General features: G+C 45.0%; 1 protein-coding gene across 13 annotated transcripts in view; it reads left to right on the top strand.

The window, feature by feature from the left end:
- Positions 1 to 17,255, top strand: part of FOXP1 (forkhead box P1) — a 601,805-nt gene that overhangs the window by 570,229 nt on the left and 14,321 nt on the right. For 11 of the 13 annotated variants that reach the window (XM_032648540.1, XM_032648545.1, XM_032648541.1 and 8 more), the window contains 5 exons: positions 8,568 to 8,769; positions 8,874 to 8,953; positions 9,563 to 9,664; positions 13,421 to 13,542; positions 15,403 to 15,472. In XM_032648540.1, coding sequence (XP_032504431.1) covers positions 8,568 to 8,769; positions 8,874 to 8,953; positions 9,563 to 9,664; positions 13,421 to 13,542; positions 15,403 to 15,472 — 576 coding nt within the window. The remainder of the gene's footprint in view (positions 1 to 8,567; positions 8,770 to 8,873; positions 8,954 to 9,562; positions 9,665 to 13,420; positions 13,543 to 15,402; positions 15,473 to 17,255) is intronic. The other 2 variants (XM_032648549.1, XM_032648550.1) reach the window with 1 other exon arrangement.

Consider the following 17,255-nt stretch of genomic DNA (forward strand, 5'->3'; position numbering starts at 1 on the left):
GAGTTCTCCAGCGGGTATAGGGAGCTTGAAACTCTCTGGAAGTCTTTAGATGGTTGTCGTTGGTTAGGGAAATGGTTTTCCCCAGGTTGAAGGGTTTGCATCTCTAAACCTAGCAACAAGGGAGAGAATGAGATTATCTCCTCCTTCCTCCGTGGATTAAAAACAATGATATGAGGTTAGATATTAACTGTGAGAACTAGAATAATGTTTGGACTCCGCACTCTAGGGATATACTCACTTGGGATCATGAGGCTCCTTGGGAGGAGGAGGGATAAAAGCAGGAGAGGAATCGCAAAACCCCACGGGGCACTCAGCGAGCGATGGCGCCGGATGCCGGCAGGGAGCGCCATATACATAGGCCTCCATAGGCCACAAACGGGACCCTTGGGAATCTCCATGAGGGACCCGTGTTAGGCAGCCTGTAAACAGGAAAGTGCCGTCCTGGGGGAAATGCACAGGGCAGGAAGGTTTGGTCTTGATCAGTATTTAAAAAAATGTTTTACATGCTGGAAAATTATAACTTCGAAGGGGGACCTCCTACTAAATTTATTTTTAACTGCTCTATTGAAAATTCTCTACCACTGGTCAACATTCTCTCTTAGTAGCTCAGCACAGCATTTCTTTATTAAAAGAAATAGGCACGAATATTTTTGACTGAAAAATTAATAGCTTTTGAATTCATACGCAGCAGGTCTTCTTTTGCAAAGAAGTCCAATATCGCTGCACAGCACTTCTATAACCATTTATTTGGAGTCCAAGTCAAACCTTTGACAGTTAGAGCCGCGCTACAAGCCAATATATAAAGAACTCCAAGATGTAAACCAACAATAGGCCGTCTGTGTGAGGTTTGCCATTGTCAAATACATAGATTGTTTGGATTAGTTTATGTAAATGGACTGTTGTATTACCCTTTGGAAAAAAAAAAAAAAAAAAAGATCACATTTGTGTATGAAAAGTGGTTCCCTTCACAGGCAGCATTATAAATTCCTCATCCTTTGACTTACGTGTAAGAAGTAAACATTGGTGCCTGACAAGCAGGTATTGTGTGACACTCTTGTTGCCAGAGAGAAGCTGCCTTCTTTTCATTCATTGGAAAATAGAAAATTTTCTTATAGATACCATCTTATAAATCGGGAATTATTAAAATATGTATAGGTGAGGCATTGGGAAATTAATTATAAAAGGTCGACGTGTAGTGTTTTGCATACATTTTGACTTCTTTGCCCCCCAGAAAAGGGGAGGGGTGGACAGACGTAGAGCAAACCCTTGATGCCTTCAACTTTAGGGATACAGAGTTATCTGATGATCGGTTCTAAGGTGCAGAAGACTCCCTTTTGCCTGTAATTGATTTATTCCACCTGAAATAGTAGAACGCACGGTGTATGTTCAGATGCCTATCGTTCTAGACTCTCTGATTTGAAGGAAGCAGTCCCTGGGATTCAGATCTAACCTTAGCTGGGGACTCTCATGTTAGAGTCTTGCCAGGAAGTTTGTGGAGTGGTTTTTTTTTTTTCTTCTTTCCATTTCTGTTTAAAAAGGAACTCGGTGTTTATTTTAAAATCCTTAGTCACTAAGTGATAGAATGCTTTGCTGTAAACGTTGCTTTTCACTAAATGCCATTTGGGTGGTAAGTGTCATTTGCTGTGTCCAGTCATCCAACCAGTTCCCATTTCACTGCCAAAACCTTCTTGGATCGTTCTGACAGCAGCCCGTAGACGTGTTCGCTGGATGCTGTTGTGGAACTCATGTTCCCACTTGGCTAATCAGAGGCTGTGCTCATCTCGGGAGAATCCCAAGTTTTTAGGCGTGGGTCTGAGCGCGACTCCCACTGGAAAGCGTGGAGAGGAACTGAATAGGGGTTTACGGCGGTCCTGTTGCACACGTGCCTCCGATAACATCTCCTCCCGCTTGCTTGAAAATCCTTTAAACCGATGAAAACCTTTCCTTTCGTAATTATACCCAGGACTCAAACTGCAGTGCACGCTGTTTTCGTGGAGAGAATTCCTGAATTTAAAATCGAATTATTGCGTCAACGGATATTTATTGGACGTGCGACAGGAAGACATAGGGTAGTTAAACCAGACAGAACCACCCCTGCCGTCGAGGTGTCTGGGGTCTCGTGGGACCAACTACCAAAGACACACTCCCGGGCTCTCCCTGGCATGAGCTGTGCTCTCGGGGGGTGAGTGTGTGGACCGCTGCCCTAGACGGTGGGGGTTGAGGAAAGACTTCTGGGACAGGTGACATCTAAGGTGAAAGCTAAAAGATGAATAGGAAGAAGTGGAAAGAAGCGAGTTTCGTGACTCTTTTCTCGGGTTAAGAGTAGGTGCGTGTGTCTGTGTCTCTGAGGAAGGGAACTGGGAAAGTGTGTGAAGATGATCAGAGTGGAGGGGAGGAAGGAATGGCCAACAGCGGCTGAAATAAGCTTTTCGTTTGTCATAATTTTACTTAGAAGCTTTTAATTCTATTAAGGCTGGCCCCTGCTTGGAAAAGTTTACCAGAACAGAGCTGTACATTCTAGCAATGGGGGACATACAGTGGGCAAAGGCGGGCTTGACATACGTACAGAATGGCCCACGTGTATTGTACGTTGGCGATTTAAAAGATTCGTCTCCTTTCCGTGTTCAGAGAAGCACAAGCGAAAAATCAGGCGATCGTAAACTGTCCTAATGAGAATGATACTCTTTTGTTCCACACTCGGTACCACTTCGTGTTCTCAAGGTAAACACCAAAGTGGATTGCTTGGGGGCGAATGCTTGTCCTTGGAGGGAGGCCTCACTAAGAGGATAAAATAATCACCAGCACCACCACCAAGAAACATGTCTGTAACAATACTTTATTAAGTTGTTAAGGATTTTTGAAGAAGACTTTTTCACTATCATACGGTCAGGAAAATACCGTAGGTCATATTCTATAATCCTGAGAACGTAAGAGGTAGGTTTTGCTTTAGGTGCTCCTCCCACCCACCGGAGAACAGCTCCCGGCGCTGGAGAAACCACACGCCTTCAGATTTGGTGGGCAAGTGATTACAGTGTAGGTACTGTCTCCTTTATGGACGTGTTGTAAAACACTGGAACGTGGCTATTTGAAGCGAAAGGCGGTATTCGATTTTCCTTTGCACGCATTCCCGTTTCCTCCAACCGTAGCAATTAGGACTGTTTGGAAATAGTTTTTAGCGACTAATAAAAACAGAGAGAGAGAGAGAGAGAGAGAGAGAGAGAGAGAGAGAGAGAGAGAGAGAGAGTCCGTCCGTGTGTTCCCTCGCCCCGTGCCCCCCGCTCCGCAAAAGGGGGGGTCTGTCAACGAAGTGGCTGATTTTGTGGGCTGCTCGCTGCAGCCTGGCTGTTGAGTTGGGGGAATAATTTGATGCCGTCATAAAGAGAGATTCGCAAGCACCACACACACACGAGGGATGTTTCTAGACTGTTTCTCGCGAAGTCCCCCACCCTGAGGTTCATCCTGACGACCGCCTCCTCGGTCACTGCCGTGCGCCAGGGCCCAGATCTGAGGCAGTAGCGGGACCAGGCAGAGAGAGCTCTCCCCAAGGCCACCCCCCCCCCCCCACCGACCCCCTGCCACGGTCTGGTAACATCTTTCCCGTCCCTCCAGCCTCAGAAAAGGCCACCTCTGAACGCGAGGGATTCGTGTCTAGGATTCACCTGCTCAGGCCAGTCGAACCAAGAGCAGAAAAGCGAGTGAGCCCCAAAGTCCATACTAAGCGGCTGGGTCCCTCGGTGTCTGGGTTTCAGGTTGGCCTTTTGTTCTCAGCATCTGTTCTGAAGCGAGGCAAGAGCACAGACAAAAATCCAGATGAGTCCTTATGGGAATGCTTACAACAAGTCTGTTTCTGTCTGGGGTTTACCTCAGCCGTTTGTTGATTTTTAAAAAAATGGGAGTGACTCACCGTCTTTAAAAGAGAGAGAGGAGGTTACTGTTTAAAAACGAAAGATAAATCTTTCGAAGAGGGGCTCGGCAGAGTCCCGGGCAGCTGATCTGGTTCCAGTTGTTTGGATGGGTAAGATTTCTAGGATAGTCACCCCTGGAACTGACCTGGGAGAAAAGCCGACGGTTGAGAGCGCATAGAAACTAAAAAAATAAAAAATAAAGCCCAACGGCAATCTTAAGTGACATAAGAATTTAAGCTCTTGGCCGGCGTTTCAAAGAGATTATCTTTGCCCAAATCATCACGTGATGGAAACTTGCCATGTAGAAAATATCAGAGTTACTAACTTTTCTAAACATAGCAACTTCTTTTTAAATAGAAAATGAACACAATCTGAAAAATAGGAAAAGAAACCCTCCCAGAGTCCCCATCCCTTCCTGCTCCAGGCCCCGGGAGAAAAAAATTCTCTCTCCCAACCTGAGCTGCAGTCAGAAACACGAAGCACACGTGCTTTCATCTCTAATTGATGATTATATTATTAAGTTTTAATAGTTCACAGTTCAGGTGAATCTTGCAAGATTGCCGCACACCCCTCACCGTTCCCGGTTTGCTCTGCTGTTCTAAGTCTGTGATTAATTTTTGTGTGTGTGGTGGGGGGCGTAGGGGGTCCAGTTTTTGCAGAGAGAGACCTTAATGAAAAGAGCAGGTCTGGTTTGAACGCAGAGCCTATCTTGAGACCTTCCCCCTGCTGCATCTTATCACTCCCTCGTGACCTTCCTCCCCAAAGATGGTTTCTCCTCGAGACCAGCATGTGATCATCCAGCCGGAGTTTAAAAGTTAAGAAACTTCGATCGCCGTTGACAAGGTTGACATTTCATTAACTTGTTGGGTCAGCCTTCAGATGATTTCGCGAGGCGAAGCACCCTGTGTTTGGAGTTTACCGCTTTTTGTTCTTTCTTCCCTCGCAGGCTACAGTCGTGTTTAATTTGGAATCGGGGCTCCTTTGGCAAATTAGCAATTAGAACAATTCTGTGGGAATATGTATATGTGTCATTAGTTTTCCTGCAAATTAATAGCAGGGGCAGAGGTCAGGCAGAAATTTTCCACTTGACTGCAGTTCCTCTGTGGAGACTTGGCACTTGGTTCTGGAATGGCCACAGCTGCTCTCAGCCACCCTCTTCCTCTAGGAACTGTCTTTTAATTAGTTTACCTCATAGCCATCATTACAAATATTACTGCCTCCCCTCCTCGAAATAAAATTACTGTTTCTACAGAACATTCCAGTGACATCTTGCACCGCTGCACATTGATGGTGGGGTCAGTCGAATGCAGCATTTAATCATTAGATCACCTCCATCCGCGTCTCCTAATTAGAGTCCTTACAATACATTTTTATCTGGTAATTAGGCGAGATTGGCTACTTCCTCTGTGGCTTATTAGAGACAGCCCAGCAGTGGGTGTGAATCACGGTGTCATTTGTCAAGCCTGGTTAAAAAAAAAAAAAAAAAAAAACGAAAAAAAAACCCTCTCTGCTCTCTTCTGGCTTGGTGTTGATTTCCACTTGGTACCTGTGTTTCGGAGCCTCCAGAAAATTCAGCTGCATCTCTTTCTTCGTGGATCGTGCTAACCGGGAGGGATTTTCTTCCCGACTGTTGCTTTTTCAGTAGAACGAGTCCAAGTATTAAGGCTGCGAGAATGACATTCTTTTCATGTTTTATGACTTTGTACCCGTATCGTGGGGCTTGTCTGTTCTTGTAGGTGAGCTCCCAAGAGATGGGGCTGCACTTGCTGAATGTTTCCACGAGTTTGGGGTTTGGGCAATTAACTAGAACCCAGTGGGCCTGGTGATCTTCCTCACAGAACTGGAAAGGAGCGTGCGTATTCCCTGAGGACGCTGTATTTATATTATAATTTTCATTACCTTTTAAAGAAAGCCGTGGTGTTGAGGGTACTGTTCTTCCACCGAAGAGCCCAGAGGCAGCGTTAGTTCTCGGGATTGTTTTACGGTTGCTCTGCCGGTTTTCCTTTGATCAGCGTCTGCATTTGACGGTAAAGCCCTTCGAGGGCAGCAGTTGTCTGTTCTGTTCCTTCTCCTGTCGTTTCAGTTCCCATTGCCGTATGTTTGCTGGGGAAGATTTATGGAACGTCCGTTATAAGCAGGGATAAAAGCTAATCCCCAGGTCCCTTCCAAAAATGAGCGTGCAGAAAAATGAACCCGGAGACCGTTTATGGTTCCCGTTGTCTGGGCGTAAGGAGACTATGATACAGAGGGCCTAGAATCTCCAGTGCGTATGTGATTTTGAGTCCAGGTTGTGAATGTGGGCACGTTATTTAATCTCCCGTGAGCCTGTGTTTGCTTATCTGTGAAACGTGAGTAACAACACCTCAAGTATTCGTGATGGTATGAGAATTCAGCGAGACCAGGCGGTGGCAGGGGCTTCACAGCGTGGTCTTTACAAATGGCCCCCGTGGCTTTCCCGAGCGTTTGGATCCTCTTAAGCCTGAGAGCATCTGAATTTTAAACGCTGTATACTGATGAGCATTAGCCTTCCGTGCGCTGATTTCCTTGACCCGTTGCTGGGGCGGATGCTTAGACACGCTCTTCCTGTACTTGGTCGGTGACGAAGGCCCAAGGCAAAGAGGAGGTCAGCCCCAGCCTTCCCAGATCTGCTCCATCCCGCCGCGGCTGCTACGCTGGACCGTGAGCACTTAGTTTGCAAATGTGTGTCACGAAGTCAAGTTTCCAGCGCTAATAAAAAAAAAAAAAAGCAGCTCCCAGCATCTGCCCAGCTTGCTGGGGGGTTCATAAGGGTGGTGCCATCTCCACAGCTTGCTCTTATCAGGCATAGGGGAGCGTGGGGGTGTAGGGATTGGTGGTGGGCGGGGCGGGGTGGGGTGCGGCGGCGGTGGCGGCGGTCTGGTGTTGGCTGAGTCAGCATTTCAAGGGAGGGAGAAGGAGGAAAGCCCAACCAAAAGCTTGCAACCCAGCGTTCAGTTTCCAGTGCCATGTTTATGTTTTTCCATTAATACTTTCTCAACGATATTTGATATTTCTCATTACTAGGGTATGAGTAAGGTTGAGTCTTCCCAACAAATTAGAACTCTCTTTTAATCTGCTCTTTGATTATGATCTCAGAGGAATCTCATTTTTAATACTTTCCACAAATAATGTCTTGGACTTAGGACTGTTGCAGTGGTGAACCAGACTTAATTTGTTAAGTGATTCACAATCTGGTTTGAGGTAGTGATACCAAGTAAGGCTACTTTGCCAAACTTTCTTGGATTGGGGGCAGCTACAAGTTCGTCAGAGGGCAGTTCTGGGTAAACTGTAAGAACTCTGTTGAAAACAACCAAGTTCTTCAGTGTAGCCAGACTTAATATTTCAGTAGCAACGAGTTTTTGCAAAGGGGGACGGGCTCGTGTTTCCAGTTATTAATTAGAGAAACACGTCAAGGTGCGGGCGAAACAGATAGAAAGAAAGAAAGAAAGAAAGAAGGAAGGAAGGACCGAAAGAAAGAAAGAAGGAAGGAAGGACCGAAGCAGGGCTTGTTGATTTTCCTCTGTGCTCCTGCAAATAACTAGTGTGTGTTTCCGGACTTGAAGCATTGGATTATTCCATTTTGTTACTACGCATTTGGAGCTGGAAGGAAAAAAATTAAAATGTTTTACAGTTCCAGATCTCTCCTATGCCCCATTCTTTTTGAACAAATGATTCCAATCCTATATTGGATAGAGTTTAATGAAGGTGACGGAGAAAGCTTTCAAAGATTAGTCTCTGCCAACTAATGGAACTAAACGGCTCTTCACTGGATCCGGTGGCACTCTTTTTAATACAAGTCACAGGCCAAACCTCTCAGCAGTAGTTCCCATCCGTGAAGTTTCATCCTGGAGTTGAGTTAGCCCGTCCCAGTGTGGTGTAGCCAGTGGCTATATGTGGCTGTTTTAGTACAACTTTCCTCTTTATTAAAATTAGGTAAAAACAGTTTCTCGCTTGTACTAGCACATTCCAGAAAGTTCTAAGAGCTCAGGTTGATACCAGTGTATCCCAGCTGGTGTTTCCTGAAACATCAGCGTTCGTGGGGCTACAAGGACTCCCTCTCCCGCTTCGAGGTTTACAAGGCATGGTAGGGTGCAAAGTTGTGCTTAAAGAAACGTCCTGACCCAGAATTTCTCAAACTCACCAGGCTAGGTAACCCCTTTTGGGTCTGTAAACGCTTGTTTAACGGTCTTTGGCGAAAAAACCTGCCTCAGCAACAACAGGAAAGGAGAACATCGTAAGAGATACTATTTAATAAACTACACGGGGGAAAAAAATCTGAAAAGGAATATATATGGGTATAGAGAGAGAGAGAGAGATAGGTGTGTGTGCGTGTGTGTGTGTGTGTGTGTGTCTGAATCACTTTGCTGTACACCTGAAACTAACACAACATGGTGTATAAATCAACTACAATTAAAAAAAATAAAGAATCACAGGACAGGATGCTAGAAATTTTAGTAAGTAAAGAAAGTGAATGGCGTTTACATGGGAACTCGCCTCCTAGTTCAGCTGATGGTAAAAACCTCCCGTGAGGCATGAGACCAGCCAGGCCTCCCCCGTATCTAATTCCTTCTGCATTGCGGATGCTTTCTTGGTTGCTCTGTTTTTTTTCTGAAGGTCTTCTAAGAACTGTTCCTTTCCTCACAGCTGAATCTGGTATCAAGTGTCACACTCTCCAAGTCTGCGTCAGAGGCTTCTCCACAGAGCTTACCTCATACTCCTACGACCCCCACTGCCCCCATCACTCCCGTCACCCAAGGCCCCTCCGTCATCACCACCACCAGCATGCACACGGTGGGACCCATCCGCAGGCGGTACTCAGACAAATACAACGTGCCCATCTCTTCAGGTAGATGCTCCATTTTCGCCTCGGGGAGAGCTGTGATCAGCAATGCTTGTCGACCGGCCTCTCTGTAAAACGTGATAATTAACGGGACAATGATTCTTATTTAGCAGATATTGCGCAGAACCAAGAATTTTATAAGAACGCAGAAGTTAGACCACCATTTACATATGCGTCTTTAATTAGGCAGGTAAGTAAATAACGCGGTATGAGAAATTATAGCAGAAGGTAGAGGTGTGCACGTGGATGTATGATATTGATGCAGTAGATTTAAAACCGTTTAGCATGCAAGCATGCTAAAACCTGTTCTATAAGGTTTTTTACATCTGCAATATATAACATAATTGCTTTTGATTAAGTATCACAATACGATGTGATTATTAGGAAATTCATTTCACACAACAGTGAAAATGAGCCTGTTTAAAGATGGCAAGTCAATTATCACAAGCTACAGTAATCTCTGATCCCTAGAATAAATCTGAGCTCTAAATAATTACTGAGCTTTAATCAGCTAGTGAAATGTTTTGCATTTCTCTTTGATTCTGCTTTACGAGTGACTAATAATTAATATTTCTGTACGGAAACAGAAATAAAAACTCCAAACAATTAGATAATTCCATTTTGAACTTTGCTATTGAACTGGTAAATACAGCCATTAATCTTAGAGCATTTCGTGAAACCTTCCTTAGGAGTTAGCTCAGCATCTCGATTATTTTCTGCTTTCAAGAAACCGTACAATGGCGGTTGGTTCTGTTGATTTGGTCATAAATTATCTTTCTCCGTTGCTTTTGCTTCACAGGCCATTCTCGAATCTCCAGAGAAGCAGCTAACACTAAATGAAATCTATAACTGGTTCACACGAATGTTTGCTTACTTCCGGCGTAACGCTGCCACATGGAAGGTAAGCTTTCTTGCAGGCCTGTTGAGTCTTGGGTCTTGGCATTTATAGGAGAGAGTTTGTTGTCGGTAAGATGCAGGTGTTGTAAGTTACGTACATATTGTTCGGCTACATTCAAAGAGTCTAATTTGTAGGCATACTGGATTGAGAAAACAATTCCACTGGGGTTAAAATGCCGGGATGGAAGAGCCCCATTATGTTGGCATAACGAGTAAAATCATCTCTCTCTGGTTGGAATGTGTAGGAAGTTGTCTCGTGTACACAGACCTCATGGTTTTCCGTCTTTAGCCACCACCAGTGTTTGCAGAGAATGCGTAGATAACTTTTGTGTTGTTTTTTTTTTAACCATCAGGAACCTGGAGAAGTGATCAGATACACTTAACTTTCATTGGTTGGATATAAGCTCCTTAACCTATGCACTCCAAGTACTAGCAAGGTATATTGGAGTTATTACAGGAGAACCCAATATATGTATTATTAAGGGTTGGTTGGTTGGTTGGTTTAAGTCGAGAGACTGTCCATCGGATATTCATAGGCACTCTGGGGAAGAAAAGCAAATTCTGAAATACGTGACTTGACTGTAATAGCATTTGCTGTAAAACGGGTCAGATTCCATAGCTCCATCTGGGATGCCCCCAGCAAGGCTTGGGGTCCCATGACATACCTCAATCCCAGTTCAGCAGTTGGTTCGTAGGTTCTGTGAGTAGTGATCCCATTGTATTCGGTTAAGCTCTCACCAGTCTTTGGATTTTCCCACTTTAAATTTCTCGGTTTTTAATAGTTTTGCTTTAGAAAAAGGGGCAGCAGATACAATCTGAGAGTCATATTTTTTTTCCTCGCACCTTTACTACTATCTAGAATTCTTGTAATCCCTAAATTCCAAGAAATTTAGAAATATTTAAAATGCAAATATTTTTGGATATTTTACACGCTATTATTAGAAATAGGATAGGAATTTATCATAGGATGCAAGGAAAACATGCTTTGCTGGACATACAGGTCTTCCTTGCTCCGTTCGTAATTTATATGGGAGAAAAACAACAGCAAAAACAGAAAACGCTGTTTCCTCTACTACCTTCATCATCAAACAGCGTTTTGGAAGAATATAACCGAAGAATGAACTCACCAACCTTACGGAGCTGTGAATCATCTCTTATGGCCCAAAGTAGCTTTTTTGTTTCCATTAAGACACGTGGGCCCCGAAGGGAACCTAGGTTCAAAAACCTTCCCTTCTCTTCCTCAGCCTGCCTTGAGATGTGAACTAGAAAACAGTCTTCAGCTGTGAATGCTTTTCAGAATTTCGGAAGTATAAGCGTGAAGCAGACATTTTCTTCAGATTGCCTTTTATAAATAGCAAATGATCAAGTTTTAAAATAATTACCCGTTATGAATGTGATATTTAAGCTCAGCTCTTCAGATTTAACTTTTTTCATTTTCAGAAACTGCAGGGAAAAGTGCCCTTCATATAAACAGTCCTAAATGAAGTATTTAATGACTCATCAATACGTATAATTTTCTCCATGTGTCCTTATTTGTACTGTCATCTTAGACAGAAGATAAAAATGCCCAGTTAAAGTCATGAGTGGAAAGAGTTCACTCAGCTTTTGTGGGAAACTCTCCATTTCCAGTTGCTTTTGCTTGGACGCACGGTCTTCGAAAACAAAACTTAAGTTTTGAATTTACAGTTTTATTTACATGGCTATATAGTTCAGACAGATCTACAGCAGTCCTGTTTTTCAGACATGGCTTTACAATGTACACTTCTGTACATTTTGATACTTACTGGAAAACTTAGACAGTGATTAGGATGAGATGTTGATTTCTTTTCCCAGTAAGGTGTCTGATAGGTACACATGCTCTGTCTGGACTTTTTTTCTTTCTTTCTTTTTCAGGAAATTTGGGTTTATTTATTTCAGCCTCCTCAGTGTCACTGTAGGAGATAAACAGTAGACCCTTAGCATCCTTTATCCTCTGCCTTTGTGCAGTATTAAAAAAGAAAGTGCCCACTTAAAGACCAGACTAGCGTTTATACGCCAAGAAATTTGCCCTACTAACTGTAATTATAACATGCCCAACATTTTCCAGAGATGTTTGTTTTAGACCTGTCAAACCTGTTTGAATCAGGGGTGTCCTTTCGTAGTCAGCTGGAAGTCTGAACCCACCCCAGTTATGCTGACATTCCTCAAAAATTCCTTGAGCGTTTGTCCCCTGGCTTCTCCTTGTGGGCAGTTCATCATGCCACGTGATAACACTTCTCTCGTCACCTTCTAAATATTCCATATCGGACAGGAAACGTCACCATTCTCTAGCATGACTCCTCACAGAGTCGCTAATGGCGATCATCCAAACACTGAAACACCTCTCAAAGTACAGATCAAGATTTTCCACTCGAGGGCCTCCCTGGTGGCGCAGTGGTTGAGAGTCTCCCTGCCGATGCAGGGGACGCGGGTTCGTGCCCCGGTCCGGGGAGATCCCACGTGCCGCGGAGCGGCTGGGCCCGTGAGCCGCGGCCGCTGAGCCTGCGCGTTGGAAGGATGAAGTGTCGCAGGTTAAGGGGAGGAATACAGACTGTGTGAGCAATAGCAGCAGACGGATTGAGGGACTTACAAGGCATGTGAGGTGTGGTGGAAGTATCTACTTCTCCAGCCCCTGTTGCCGCCTACTCATTCCCTATAAGAAGAAGGTTGGGAGTCAGTGATAATGGGTCGCTTTGAAATAGCCTCGTGTCCAGGTTTGAGTGTCAATCACGTTCACCCAGGAGAACTCAAAAAGAGATGACGCCATGCTTGTTAACTGTACCTAGCGTAAGTAAGGGGTGCGGATTATTCCTGAAACTCAGGAAGGATGACATGTCAAAAACCCTTCACCCTGCAGTTGAGATGCTCCTTTGGTAGATTACAGATGTCAAGGGTCTCAGCTTAGGAGTGACGGGAAATGACTTTGAACCCTAAGAAAGAAACGTGTCTATGGAAAGAAACCATCAACTTAGAGTATCCTCATTTTGCCATTGAGAGTTCTACTCATGGGTTCCTTTGGCATTTTCTCAGTTAATTAAAGGCACTTGCCCATAGTAAGGGCCAACATTTATATAATTGGGAAGGTAAGACCTAGCTTGATAATGGATACTGACCCACTGCGGGGTCATGTGACTCACTGCCCCGCCCTCCCACCCCGATCCTATCAGCTACAGGAGGTGATACTCTCGATGGTAGAAATCCAATGTCAATTTCTTCACAATAGACCTGAGCAAATGTGTCGAAGGTGTTAAAGCCAACACTTCGACGAACTAAAAAGAAGCAAAATGTATTTAACAGTAGGAATTATCATCTTTCATGGTTTAAAAAAATTAAAATAAATTACCCCTTTCGTCTGAGAGGCAAGTGGGTTTAAAAGGGACGGTTTTATGCTTTACCTGTTTCCTGATTTTGAAGTCGTATTAACGTTACTTTTATATTTTGGCCGTGAAACCTATTTGGGGGCTAATAGGCATATTAAAAAAAAAATCTTTCCTCTGCTTAACTGTTCACCAGAGACTAGACTAAAATGCCCAAACACAAGTAAGTCATCGTTTGGGGTTTTGATTTTGGAAGAGCCCCCCACCCCCACCCCTTCACCACAGGAGGGTCATCCATGGGGGTGGGAGCTACAGTTCTCGGGGGACGGTTTTACAACTGTGGGCTGTCAGGCTGAATGTACTGCTGTGTTTGGAGTCTTTTCTTATGGAAAATGTAAATGTTCTCTCTTTTATACTTGCTGCAGAATGCAGTGCGTCATAATCTTAGTCTTCACAAGTGTTTTGTGCGAGTAGAAAACGTTAAAGGGGCAGTATGGACAGTGGATGAAGTAGAGTTCCAAAAACGAAGGCCACAAAAGATCAGTGGGTACGTCCACCATGTTTGAACTTCTTAGCCTAGCTTGGATTGCGCTAACAAGTGTAACTAGAGGCTTTTGGCTGCTAGATGGTGTTAGACCAAAGAACCGGTTTCACGTTGTCTCAGTTAAGGGAAGCAAAAAAGCATTTCATCCCTCCTGTTTTGTACACCCACCAGTCCCCCTGCCCTGCTTGCTGGTCTTTGTTGCATCACATGCTAGTAGCTTTTAGGTGGCAATGCATATTAACCCTCACAAACCATTGGCTTATGCTTATTGCATTTTATTTTCTTTCTCCTGTTCCCTGTATTGGATGTCTGTTCTGCCCCCAACCCCGCCTCCTTTTGTTGCCACTTCATCTCCTTTGCTGCTGCTCCTATCCCAGGGTGCCATTCGCACCAACCTCTCACTGCATAAGTGCTTTATCAGAGTAGAGGATGAGTTTGGGTCCTTTTGGACAGTTGATGATGAAGAGTTTAAACGTGGCCGCCATATTCAACGAGGCCGTCCTCGCAAATACTGCCCCGGTGAAAACTTTGACGAGCTTGTCGCACAGTAAGAGCCTTTACTTGCTTTTGTTTTTTTGTTTCTGCTGTTGCTTTGGCTTTGCATGGTTGACTCATCCCATGATAGTTTTGCATTTCACCACGTAGCAGTGCCACGGCTTTCTGCAACGGAACTAAATCGTGTGATTTGTACATGTATTTCTCTCGTTTCTCTTTGGAACACCAGTGCCTTGAATAATGCTTTTTTGACGTCTTTAATGCAAATATCGGTTGGCTTTTGATTCAGCAGCTTTACGGGGACCCTATAACCCAATGCTTTTGCGTGACCCCCTGATTCCTCCAAGTGAAGAGGAAACTTCCTTCTTTAGAGTTAAAATGTGTATTTACTGGGATACATTTCTTCTTCTTGGCTCACTCAGTATAACGATATAAATATAGTGAAATGAATGCCAAAAGGGCCCCAAGCATGGGAAAGAAACGGAGACCCGTGCCTCTCCTTCCTTTAGGGACCATTGGGAAACGTACATAATTTCCCCCCCCCCCCCCGACCCCCAGCCCACGGAAGCCACCCCTTTCTTTCCCTCAGTATGATTTTTTTTTTTATAAAGTATTTGTATCCTTCCTGGCTACAGCTGTCCTTAAAACAACATCTATCTTGTCTTCATTTGGTCCGTAATGGACACAGCATCAAATTATTCTCGTACCCTCCCAAATTGCGGCTGTGCCCGAAGGACTGGAACCCCAACCTCGGCTGCCTGACCCTCCCCTGGAGTAGCCTTCTCTCCATCTTCTTTTGGCAATAAATGAGCCTTGAAGCTCTTTTCTTCGGAGCTACCCTGCCGTTCCTCTAGCATTCATTCTAGAATTCAAATCCTGGAGAAGCTTAAGAGGCAAGATTCCTCCCGCTGGCTCCCAGGAAACCCTGCCGGTCCGCTCCCTGACTTCCCCAGCCCGAGGCCCTAGAGCAGCTGCCTTCCTGCTGGAGTCCGGGCGGGCCGGGTTACTACCCATTTACAGGGCGGTCGCTGTTTTGTGAGACAGACAGACAAAAGTTCATCCGTGGAGGGAGTGCCCGAGGCGATGATTACTTAATCCAAAATTTTACCCCCAGTATGCTTGAACGGGCAAAGTCTCTCCCACCCCGGGGCGGGGAGGTTCACACAGAGCAGCCCCCACAAAGCCAGCGCGCGCGGGGTCGGGGGTGGGGGCGAAACCCACCTTTTCTTTGGTCTTCTGGTTGGGGGACATTTCTGATTGATTTGGAAAGATAGCGGCAAGCTTAAGACGAGACTTCGCGGAAAAACACTCGGGTGGGGTGGGGGTTGATTGCGTTTAACTTTGAGTTTTTATCTTTCTCTTATGCAGTAACCCTTCCCTTATTAAAAACATGCAGACCAGCCACGCCTACTGTACACCTCTCAATGCAGCTTTACAGGTAAGATGAACGGCCGTCCGGACTGCGCCGCGGAGGCACATGGCTCCCGCACTCATTTCAAAATATATTAGCCTCGCTCTAATTAGATATTAAATTTTAATTCCGTTAAACTTTTTTCTTAAGCGCACAAAGCATCGTACTCCCTGGAGGCAGGCACGTCGGGCTGCTTCAGCATTAGCAAGATGCTTCGCATTTTGAATATTGTGGCAAAAAAATTAAAAGTTCACTTATTAATATTTATCAGCAGTATCATAATTTCCATCCTCTTATTTCAGAATTTCACTTGAGGCAAAAATACCACAAGTGTAATTACTCTAGCACAGCTATTAATGTGCTGGGTGATAGGCCACTGTGTCACATGACCTTCTATTGTTCACGGGTTTAAAGAGAAAGCAGGGCTTTTTTTTTCTTCTTCTTCTTCTTCTTCACTTCTGCTCCTTTTTCTTTTCAAGTCCAGTTTGGCCTCTCTTCACTGGGGAGAGCGGGGGGTGGGGTTCGGTTCGCTTGGTAAAAAGTAAACTGTTTTTGTTCAAGCGATAGAGGTGTTGAAGGAGAGACTCTTTAGGTTTCCAGCGGATTGCTCAAGGTTACGTAATGAACGTTTGTTTCCTACTGACAAACCAAGCCCTCCTTACGTAACCGGTGTTGCCAGGGGACGAAGCCACGGGGATTGAGCAGGAGGGAGGTCACCACCCAAACGTGAGTTACCGGGGCAGCCCTGGCATCCATCAAGCCTTTGAATTATCGCATATTTCTCCGTTACCCAACAAACAAACAGTAAAGTCATCTCTCAGGTCGAAGAGAAGACTGTAGTTAGTATACACTTCCTTAAGGTTTACCTGGGTACCCCCCTCCAGAGTTCGTAGGTAGGCAGGGTCCTTTGGCCCGTCCGTGGTCCTGTTGGATTTTGACCCACCTCGATTGTTCTAGACCGCAGTCCGCAGGGATCTCGGTAACTTAAATGACAACAGTCCACACAGATAGATCTGACGTATGTGATCCTAGCCCGTGACAGACCTTTGCAGCATGCGTTCTCGATACTTAAATATGACAACGCCATGGGCTCCTGCAAAGGGCTGTAACGCACAAACAAACAGATTACTAAAATCTTGTGAGGGAAGGGCGCAAATGAGAGAAGTGTAAAAAAGGCTCCTTCAGGGACGCTAATGACGCAAACTCGGTGGAGACGCTCAGCGTTGAGGGGAACAGAGTGCAGTGAAGAGGCGATCGGGAGGGGAGCTCTGGCTATTCCTGTTTAACAACGGTTTGCTGAGCACCTCCCCTGCGCCCTGGGGAACCGCTTTCCCAGTTCGGTCAGCAGGAGCTCAAGGCTCCGGAGGATGGATGATACGCTGCTTTCGTGTGTGTGTGTGTGTGTGTGTGTGTGTGTGTGTGTTCACACAGTAACTTTCGAAAAGCAAATAAAAAGCACGCCTCGATGCTGCCACTGTAAATACCGTTCATTAGTAACTATTTTTCCCTGGAGTGTTGTAAAGTATGCATTTAAAGGCTGCTCTATCTGGAATCGTATTAAGATCACAGGCACATTTTACATTCACGAGGCGGCAAGGCCAAAAAAAACCACCAACAACGACACAACCACCACCACCCACCAGCAACGGTGATCCTCCGTCCTCTGGATTCTCTTGACTCTGTGACTATTGTCAATTAGGAGGCTTTATCATTACAGAACTGTTCGTGTTTCGCCTCTCAACCATTTGCTCCTGGCCTCCTCTGCACCCTTTCTTATTTTCAGCGATAGCCCCAAACCCTCCTGCCTGTT

The sequence above is a fragment of the Phocoena sinus genome, chromosome 11 (assembly GCF_008692025.1).
Source record: "Phocoena sinus isolate mPhoSin1 chromosome 11, mPhoSin1.pri, whole genome shotgun sequence".
NCBI lineage: Eukaryota > Metazoa > Chordata > Mammalia > Artiodactyla > Phocoenidae > Phocoena > Phocoena sinus.